General features: G+C 38.0%; 1 protein-coding gene across 3 annotated transcripts in view; it reads left to right on the top strand.

Moving 5' to 3' along the window:
* The first annotated feature begins 2,029 nt into the window (after positions 1-2,029).
* LOC137251748 (uncharacterized protein DDB_G0282951-like) overlaps positions 2,030-10,404 on the top strand; it is a 146,922-nt gene continuing 138,547 nt past the window's right edge. For 2 of the 3 annotated variants that reach the window (XR_010953335.1, XM_067786555.1), the window contains exons 1-2: positions 2,030-2,612; positions 4,005-4,384. Coding sequence is in view for 2 of the 3 variants with exons in the window: in XM_067786555.1 (XP_067642656.1) it covers positions 2,602-2,612; positions 4,005-4,384 (391 nt within the window). In the remaining variant the exon portion in view is untranslated. The remainder of the gene's footprint in view (positions 2,613-4,004; positions 4,385-10,404) is intronic. The other variant, XM_067786554.1, reaches the window with a different exon arrangement.

The raw sequence follows: 10,404 nt of genomic DNA, 5'->3' as shown, positions 1-10,404 counted from the left end.
CGGACGGGGCTATGAAGAACGACCATGTGGCCTTGTTACGTCAACCGCAGCGGCTTTGACGGGAAGCACAGTATCCGGTTCCAGCATAAATATATACCCCAAGCTACATCAAAATATAGTCTCGCAACTCTACCTTTTAGGAGAAAATGCACAAGTTTTCGTTTCTGGGGGAAAGTTTGCGTCGAAGCGGACATCTAGCCGAGAAGAAAGAACACTTACTTTCCCATTATATACCGCTGCTGCGGACGCCCCATGTTTGCAAGGAGCCTGCGAAAACAACTGGTGTAATGAGGAATGTCGACCTGTGGAAAATCCGTTCATTGCGCCGGAAAACTCCAGCTAGAAACTGAGCTGTTCAAACATTGCGGCCAAGAGTTGTTTAAAGCAACACTCATGTGAAAAAAGCACGGAAGAACGCATGTCTAATCGACATGAAATCAATTCCACAAACCGCATCGATTACAGCAAAATGAGATTGACTGTTACTGAGTAAGAACTTCTGTCCAAAGTATAGTTGATCCAATTGGAACTTGTCAGTGCGGCGCAGGGTAGGCTACGTGTTTTATGCCGACTCCGAACCGCACCTTCAAGGCAGATCACTGAGAAGATTTTCATGGTGCAAATATACTCGGATTATTTGTCAAACCACTGTCGAGCGGCGAAACCGCTTAGAAAAACTTGTTTCGAATTGCTACCACCAACAACGTCCGCCGGCACGGATCTAAGTATTTAGAAAATTCTTAAGGATTGCGATAGATAGCGCCCGGTGCAAAGAATTTAGAAATTTTTACCAAATGAAAGAAATTTCAACTCGGTATTCTCATAAACCTTTCTCGGTAGTTCTTCGGCAGCTCAATTCTCAGCTACACCACTGTGACCTCGGGCCTATACATACCACGTCTGTAACGCTGCAGGCTCGTTTAGATGTTGTTCACAATATATTGCACCTTCGAGTATAACTAATCAAAAAGACCTGAAAAATGATAGATCCAGTACGCTCAAACACCTTGAGGTGCCCGTCATTTCATCTACTTCTTCTGTAAGGAACCTAGGGTGGCGTTAGCCTCTTGAAAGTATGTTTGATGCAAGTTGTCTCCTTATTTAAACACTGATGCTTTCGGCATTATGGGCAGTACACCACCACTAACGCGAGACCTACAGTGATACTTCATGGGAAGTGACTAGAGAGGACACGTTGTACATTGACAAAAACCGATACTCCTCAATAGTACGCTTGTCCGGCATAAAGCAATGAACACGCTTGGCACAGTTAAGAGTTTGTTATCTGTAGAATGGAATTCTCTTGTTGTATTAGAGGAGTTAATGGAACAACTTGTAAATGATGTTGAAGCTGATGCTGAATATACATCCAGAGGGCATTGTGGGTAGAGTGGCATCGGTCGGACGTGAGATAAGCTTAATACTATGGGCTGAATTCTGTCTAACTGTCAAGAGCGAGAAACTAGTTTGTTTTAAATTGGGTAAAAGGCCTTATACTGTTTTCACACAGACGGCTTATTGAATAATAAAGGCAGTTTTCTACATTACGACGCTTATTGAGCTCAATCTTCCCTACAAAATTCGAATCTATAATTATTTCATTAGTAGCTAATCGAAAGCCTAATGAAGTCAAAAGCACAATGCAACTCTGTTGGCAGCGTTCCGCTTCCGTTTCTGCTTCTTAGTTTTTGGTGTGTTCAGTGCTTAAAAATGTCATTTTTCAAAGTAAATGTCATTGACTGCATGGCGGAACGATACAAGGTGGCCGAATCGAACAGCTGATTGTAACCTTTTTTATTTGATTTGATACATCAACTACCAGCGCAGTACGATTTTGACATTTGTCCATCGAATTTACAATTACATGGAATTTGTTTATGTTTGTAGGTATGTCACCATGCTGCCACCTTGTATCGTTCCGCCATGATTGTCTGTCATATAGCATTGTCATTTTATTCGCTTCACATTTTCTCCTTCATACTAATCGAGCAGTTACTTCTGTGTGAAAGCAAAAAATTTACGATTTCATTAGAAGGTGAAATGAGATCATTAAGTATCTGTGTGAAAACTGTATTATAGAGTTCAGGAAGAAATAACCTCTCATACAACAACAAAAATTATAATGAAATGCAAGCGCTATAATTTAATCTTAAGACGACTTTTAAGTAAAGAGATCCCAACAGCAGAGATCGATTGAGCAGGAGACTCAAACTCTCTTAACCGCTTCGATTTATAAACAAAGAGCAATCGCACAATTCAGAGAATCATTGACAGTTAGTGACTTTCCGTTGTGTAGCCAAAAGTTAGTTTGTTGATAACCAAGCAAGCAATCAGAGAGACCGTTGGTTGCTCGTTAAACTCAGCACTTGTATAGCGGAAAGAATTACGAATTGACTTGAAAAAAAAAATAAAAATATGACGCGAAGCAAATGAGTAAAGTGTTGGCAGCACGCAAGTCTTTGAGCGAATGATAAAGATCGGGGCAGTAAAAATGCGAGTAGGCTAAAATAAAATTTAAAAAAAGTTGTTGATTGAAAAATTAGTTTGGAGGGAGCAAACTACATACAAAGTGAGTTAGCTTAAAAATTAAGAGCGCATATAATGCAAAGAGGGTGAGTGTATTGAGAGTGACCATCAGAGCCAATGAGCACTTGTGTAGGTAATTTAGTAACGGTCAGTTTTGGGAGTTTCATATCTGTTGAACAAAAGCGAGTGCATTTTTGTTACAGCATCACAAATACAACAATAAATCAACAGCTTGATTGTTAAAAATTAAAACTTGCTGGTAATATTATTGGAACAAAAACAAAGCGCGAATCATTGACTTATTGTGCATTGTTTGTTTGCAAAAAAAAAAAAAACAAAAACAAAAAATAACAATAACAAATGCACGAAAACAATGAAGAGATGATGCTGATGGCTTTAAGAGTGCACTAATTAATTAATTTGTTGTATTGCTGAACAAATTTATATAGGCGATGGCTGGAGGTTAAGTTAAATTGATGTTTGATGTTGCAGCAATTATCAAATGTCAACGTCACTATTAGCATATGCATACAAATATTGTCACTGCTACTGAAGTAGCCTTTTGAGTTAAGAAAGAGTTTGAATGTGTGAAATACTTTTCTTTTTCGGTTGAGTGCCAAGCCGATTCAACTAACAACGCGTCAGCGCTATGATCCGTCACACCAACAAAAGTGAGTGTAAAGTGAATGTGTTATAGGTACATGAACTGAAAATGGACACAAATAATAAAATTTAAAAAGCAAAATAACCAAGTGTAATAACACACCTGTAAAGTGTAAAGTGTTAAAGATCAAAGTTTGCAAGTAAACCCAGTGCGCCCATTGCGCATGCGCGACCGTCAACGAAACTTGTTTATGTATTTGTTGCATAATCAAAAAGTTTAGTTTTCCGTATATTTGTTTATTATTGATTTAAAATTTCGTTACAGTTAAAAGTTAGACTCCTAGCTGCAGGTAGTGTCACAAAACATACACACACACCCACACAAATAATAACAAGTATACGCCGTGGTAGCTATGAAAGCAATTCGTTGTGTAGCATAAACTTGGTATGTGCATTTGAAAGTTTGAGTTACCGTTGCATTACTAAAGCGACATTTGATTGCTTGTAAAACGCTCCTGTGTCGCTGTGATCGTCAGCTGCGCACTAAAAGTCTGAAAAGGTAATTTTGCCCGCGCACCTTTATTATCGGCTCAAGTTAATCGCACTGTGCACATGCGCACTAAAAGTCTGAAAAGGTAATTTTGCCCGCGCACCTTTATTATCGGCTCAAGTTAATCGCACTGTGCACATGCGCCGGTCAAACTAACGAATGCAAAATTAAGGAATTTAGACATCAAATCGTTGGAAAAAAAATTTATTAAACGATGTTAACGAAATAGTGAAATAAATCAATTCAATATATGTATTAAGTCAAATTAGTTATACAATTTTTTATAATAGAATTCTTCGGTGCAATATCTCAATATCATCCACAGCAATAATTTTGTACAAACATTTATCATAATGACACACGTTTCATTTATATTTGTACTTTTATTATTGGGCATTGTCAACTCAGGCAATAGCAATCACAATTATATGAAGAAGAACAGCAACACCAATAACAACAGACATATCAAAATGAATAGCCCACTTAGTAGCGCCATTCATGGTAGCGGCATTAATAGTACGCGCATAGTCAATAGTCCAGTATCTAGTAAAGTACATGTATATGCTAATAAAAAACAAGAAGAAGAATCAGTACAGTCAAAACAACAAGAATCAATGCAATCAAATCAACAAGAACAACAACAGCAGATAAAGCAACAGCAGCAGCAGCAGCAGCAGCAAGAGTTGCAGCAACGAGCGAAAAGAGGTAAGTTTGCATGAAAGATAGAGAATAATTGAATACAGATTTTTAAGATCTAACCACGGCAGCCACTTTGATCCATTTTGACCCAAAATGGTTCTTTCCAACCCTATTTGGTCCGCTGGTCCCTTTTATTCAATTTGGTCCGTTTTGGGCTGTAATCAAGATTTTCGTACTTTTATTTATTTTTTTCACTGTTCAACACTGCACACAAAATTTTCCACATCTTCATTAACCCTCTTATAATTTTCAATTAACCTCAATAGATTTATTACGAAAAAACTGCTATCATTAAAATGTAGCAGAACAATGGCAATTCGCCTAGCAAATAGTTTAGAAAAGTATTGGATCTTGAAGCAAACCAATTTTCGTTAATTGTTGATGAAATAAGCGGCCAATCAGAAAATCTTGTTTTGGTGCAATATATTTCGATGGGTTATCAAACACTTTTCGAGATAGATTTTTGTCAAATTTTTTACAAAGAACTCCTATGTAAAAATTTTGAAAGTGTTCCTTTTTTTGGATGACGATATTTAAATGTTTCGCACACAGCCTAAAACAAATTGATGAGAATTGTTTTTTTTGTTTTTTAACAATTGTTTTTTGTTTTTTATCGGCCTATTGTTAAATGATTCAAGGTTCGATTCGAGCTCAAGGCTGTATAGCTAAATGGTTAGCGCAGCGTGCCTAAAGCGTACTGATGATGAAGGTTTAGCACCCTTCGAAATGGATCTATCTGCGCAGCTATGACAGGTTGTCTGAAAAAATTTCTACTTGCTATTCCAAAAATAAAATACAATTTTTCAAATTTAGAAAAATTTAAAAATAACAATAATTATCATTAGAAAAAAATTATTGTTCTGGCCTTGAGCTCGAATCGAACCTTGAATCACAAATTGATGAGTTCAAGGAGTTCCAAGACTATTGTGGACAGTGTCTTTTCGCCTCCCACTGCCATTCGGGTATATTGTCTATCTTTGTGTCTGGAAGTTAATGAGGTTTCTGATATACACCTGTCATATTCAGTATCAGTTATGGCATTAAAAGTTTATATATATTTCCGGCCTGTAGTAATTAGATCAATCAGAAAAAGTTTGTCTGTCGATATTATATCATCAATATGAAGCAGGTTTTGAGTAATTTTAGGTACAATGATTATATCCAAATATTGGATATTTAAAAAGTTTAAGTTTACATAATTAGAATACTAAGTATCTTAACCCAAGGAATTTTTGTTATTGCAAGTAAAGCAGAACTCATTGTTGAAAACGATAACGTTACAAACGCTCGACGTAGATCTGATATAAACGCTTTATGCCAAATTATTCCAGTTGGAGAGCAGAATCCAGAAATTTTAATAATAACATTGTTAATTAATTCCTCGTACGTAGACAAATTTCCAATTCTAAACAGTTGACACTTTTAAGACTTCTGTTGTTGTTGTTGTTGTAGCAATGCTTCGCCCCACCTAATAGCCGCGACCGATCACAAATTGTCATCAATATCCTATAACGGGAGTCCAAGGAAACTTGCCGTTTCAACAGGAGTGGACCATAAGGAAAGGGGTGTTAGAGGCGTTGGTTCCACATTACAATTAAAGAGATGGTTGGTGTCATGTGGGGACACATTGCAAGCGGGGCATACATTTTGTATGTCGGGGTTGATTCTGGATAGGTAAGAGTTTAACCTGTTACAGTATCCAGAACGAAGTTGAGCAAGAGTGACACGCGTTTCCCTGGGGAGTATGCGTTCCTCTTCCGCGAGTTTTGGATACTTTTCTTTAAGTACTGGATTCACCGGGCAATTCCCGGCATAAAGGTCCGACGCCTGTTTATGGAGTTAACCAAGGACATGCTTGTGTTTTTTCGCTTCATACGGCTGGGTTCTCAGGTGCCGTATTTCCTCAAAATGCTTACGGAGATGACTCCTTAAGCCAGTAGGCGGTGCTGGTTCATCAATCAGATGTCTGTTGGGATGCTCAGGTTTCTGGGTATTCAACAGGAACTGTTTGGTCAGCATCTCATTTCTCTCCCTGATGGGGAGTATTCTCGCCTCATTATGCAGATGGTGTTCTGGGGACATAAGAAGACAGCCCGTGGCGATTCTGAGAGCAGTATTTTGGCAGGCCTGTAGTTTCTTCCAGTGGGTAATTTTTAGGCTTGGCGACCATATGGGTGACGCGTAGCACGTAATCGGCTGGCTAATTGCTTTGTATGTAGACGTGAGCGTTTCTTTATCTTTTCCCCAGGTACTGCCAGCGAGGGATTTGAGGATTTTGTTACGGCTCTGAATTCTCGGAACAATTGCGGCTGCATGCTCACCAAAATGTAGATCCTGATCAAACGTCACACCCAAGATTTTGGGGTGTAGGACAGTCGGTAGCGTAGTGCCATCGACGTGGATGTTCAAAATGGTCGACATTTGGGACGTCCATGTTGTAAATAAGCTCGCGGAAGATTTAGTCAGTGATAATGCCAGGTTTCGCGAGGTGAAAAAACTGGAGAGATCACGGAGGTAGCCGCGTATTTTATTGCATAGCACATCGATCTTTGGGCCTGGGCCTGTGGCCATTATTGTGCAGTCATCGGCGTAGGAAACGATTGTGACTCCTTCCGGTGGTGAAGGTAGCTTAGATATGTAGAAATTAAAAAGAAGTGGAGATAGGACACCACCCTGTGGCACCCCTTGTTTAATTCTCCTTGGTTTTGATGTTTCGTTTCTAAATTGCACCGATGCCTGCCGACCACCCAGATAATTTGCGGTCCACCTTTTAAGACATGGGGGAAGGGTAGACCCTTCCAGGTCTTGCAGTAACGAGCCATGGTTGACCGTGTCAAAAGCTTTTGTTAGGTCTAGCGCTACGAGTACTGTTCTATGGTGGGGGTATTGATTTAAGCCGCAATTTATCTGGGTGCTAATGGCATTTAGTGCGGTGGTAGTGCTATGGAGTTTTCTGAAGCCATGCTGATGAGAGGCTAGCTTCAAATTTGCTTGGAAATAAGGGAGCAAAATGGCTTCAAGCGTCTTTGCCATTGGCGATAGGAGAGATATCGGACGATACGACTCACTTATGTTAGCTGGTTTCCCAGTCTTTAGTAGCGGGACCACCTTGGCCATTTTCCATTTCTCGGGTATGGCAAAGGTGGAAAGAGACAGGTTGAAGACATGCGCTAAATATTTGAAACCCTCTTTCCTTAGGCTTTTAAGCATCGGCATGGCTATGCCGTCTGGGCCCACTGCCTTTTTAGCGGTGATGGTGATTGGTGACGCGCTGTGTGTTTATGTGCGTGTCTATTGGATCTCCGTCTATCTTTGTCGACCGTAGGATGCATTATATATTGTTTTAAGACTTCTCAACGGTTAATCTAGGGACTGCAGCTAAATTCACTAAATGTGAGTTTTGAAAGGTGAATTTTTCTCTAACACAAATTATATGGAAAAAAGTGTACATTTCAAAACTCTCACTTGTTGAATCTAGGCCATAGATGGGAAAATTAAAGAGTGGGGTGCATTGGTGCGGAAGAGTAAAGAATTAAAAAAAAAAAAAATGTAAGGCGCGATAAGCTCCGAAGAGATCTAAGGCCGAGCTTCTCTTCCAATTTGCGTCGTGCTTCTCTCTTTTTCCCGGACGGACGGGACCTACATGTTTTATGCCGACTCCGAACGGCATCTGCAAGGCAGATGAATTTTCACTGAGAGCTTTTCATGGCAGAAATACACCCGGAGCGCTTGTCAAACACTGCCGAGGGGCGACCCCGCTTAGAAACATTTTCTTCTAATCGAAAAACCTTATTTCTAAAATTTTGATGGTGCTTTGCCCGGGGTGTGAACCCAGGGCATACGGTGTGATAGGCGGAGCACGCTACCATCACACCACGGTGGCCGCCATAAAGTAAAGAATTAAATTTAAAAAAATGGAACATCCAGCTATTGGGAACAATTTTTTTTTAACTTTCAGGACTGATTTTGCAGACATTTATTTTAAAACAAGATATTTATGTTTTTATGTTTAATGGTGTGTTCAACTTTACTTAAGATATTTTAAGGATGGCAAATACAACACAACTGCCTAATGGTTAGGCAATTGTGATTTCAGCAGTTTGACCATGTTTCAATACGCGGTGAAACCTGTTGGAATAAAAAAAAAAAATTATGAAATTTCCTGACGATGATGACGTGGTGGTTTTCGAAATGGTACCATCGCAATATGCCATTAAATGTTTCCTTCTTTCCAGTTTTTCCCAATAAACGAAAATAATGATTGAATAGCAATCTCAGTAATTGAATAGCAATTATTTTTCACCGGTGTTAAGCTCTTAATTCTTAAAAATATCTTAAATAAGATTTTTATGTAAATAAAACAGAACTAGTTTGGCTTTGGCGGGTTTTCTTCTTAGGTTTTTAGTTCAAACATATATTTATAGAAAACTTTTTGTTAAAATGAAAGTGTGTGTGGCATTGTACTTTACCATAACATGAAATTAAAGATTGTACAACGAATTCGACACATTTGTGAATTGCCGAATTCTTTGTAAGCGAATTAAAAAACACAAAAATTTGGTCCATTTCTTTGAGATTTGGTCCTTTTTTTTGATTAATTTTTGGCCCCAAATAAAAACATGGTGTGGCAACTGTGCATCTAACCAAACGAAAAACTCAACCGAACCGTGACGACTTTCCTTCTATATCGAACATTCTGCGAATGGCCAATCAAAGGACGTGTTCGTTTCGCTGCCCGTATTTTCGAATACGTATGATGCTCTTAATTCTCTCTTCAAATATTACTCTCAAAGTTGATGGCAAAAGCATAGTTTCTTGGGTGATTTTCGGACAACCTCGGGAGGCAAAACTATTGCACTAAATAAGAAACAAAGGAATTTCCTAAAGTTCAAGATTTGTATTCTGTTTGTTTGTTTAATGGTGTGTTCAATTTATATTTATTATTTAATTTTTGGGTTTTGTTAATAGGCCTATAAGTATATTTTAACTTTTTGGTTAATTATTGAGCTCAAAGCCGCAAGGATAAATAAAACGCCATATATTTTGTGGTATTATAATTTATATAATTGGTCGATATTTCGGTTTCAATCTGAAACCATCATCAGGACTAAAAAAACACAAAATAGAATAACAAACATTAGGCAAATATAAGAATAGCAGGTGGATATTTTACATATTGACATATGTATTTCATAAACAAATACAACTTACACAAATGAATTTACTTGTTCGACTGATGATATGTTAAAACAGATGAATGAACAAAGACAAAGCAGGAGAAAAGGTAAACAAATTTAAAGTACCGCAAGTGTAAACAAAATTTTCTTAAAGCATGTACCGTCAAGTAGAAACAAAATTAAAAATATATGTAACAACAAACAATAAGAACAAATTTCCTAATCATCTTCTTGCTGTGTTTGTTGTAGCCAAGTATGTGGGTAGCGGGATATTCGCTGCCGTATGATGAACACTGCTCAACTCACATTGTATGTTGTTGTTGTTTCAGCACTAAATTTCGATAGACGTGCGTACAGTCTTATGTGTCAGATTTATAATTCATTCGCTTCTTATTTAAGAATTCACGAGCTTATAATAATTGAAAATTCAATTATTATATTTTTCTAAGAGAAACTGAAAAGAAAAAAAGAAACATTTACATTGCGATGGTACCATTTCGAAGACCGCCACGTAATCATCATCAGGCGATTTCGTAATATTATCAAAGGTTTCACCGAGATTCGAACCGCGAATCACACGGTTAAATTGCAGTTGCCTTAACCACTAGGCTATCCTGCTTGTATTTGTTTCCTGGCCTAATTCAGTTTATCTTATTTCTACACTAACAACACAATTGAGACATTCTGTCTCTATATTAATTTGTGTGTTATGTAGATTTGTTTTTGTAAAGTTCCTTTTCATTGCGAATGAGAAGCTTTGTAAACTCGCGCTCAGTTTTACATATTTATGTTTGTTTGTTTAATGGTGTGTTCAATTTATACTTATTATCTAAGAAGTCATGAGCTTAA

This window comes from Eurosta solidaginis, chromosome 5, assembly GCF_040869045.1.
Source record: "Eurosta solidaginis isolate ZX-2024a chromosome 5, ASM4086904v1, whole genome shotgun sequence".
Classification (NCBI taxonomy): Eukaryota; Metazoa; Arthropoda; class Insecta; order Diptera; family Tephritidae; genus Eurosta; species Eurosta solidaginis.
The sequence above is the reverse complement of the archived record's forward strand: the minus strand, read 5'-3'. Positions and strand labels throughout refer to the sequence as shown.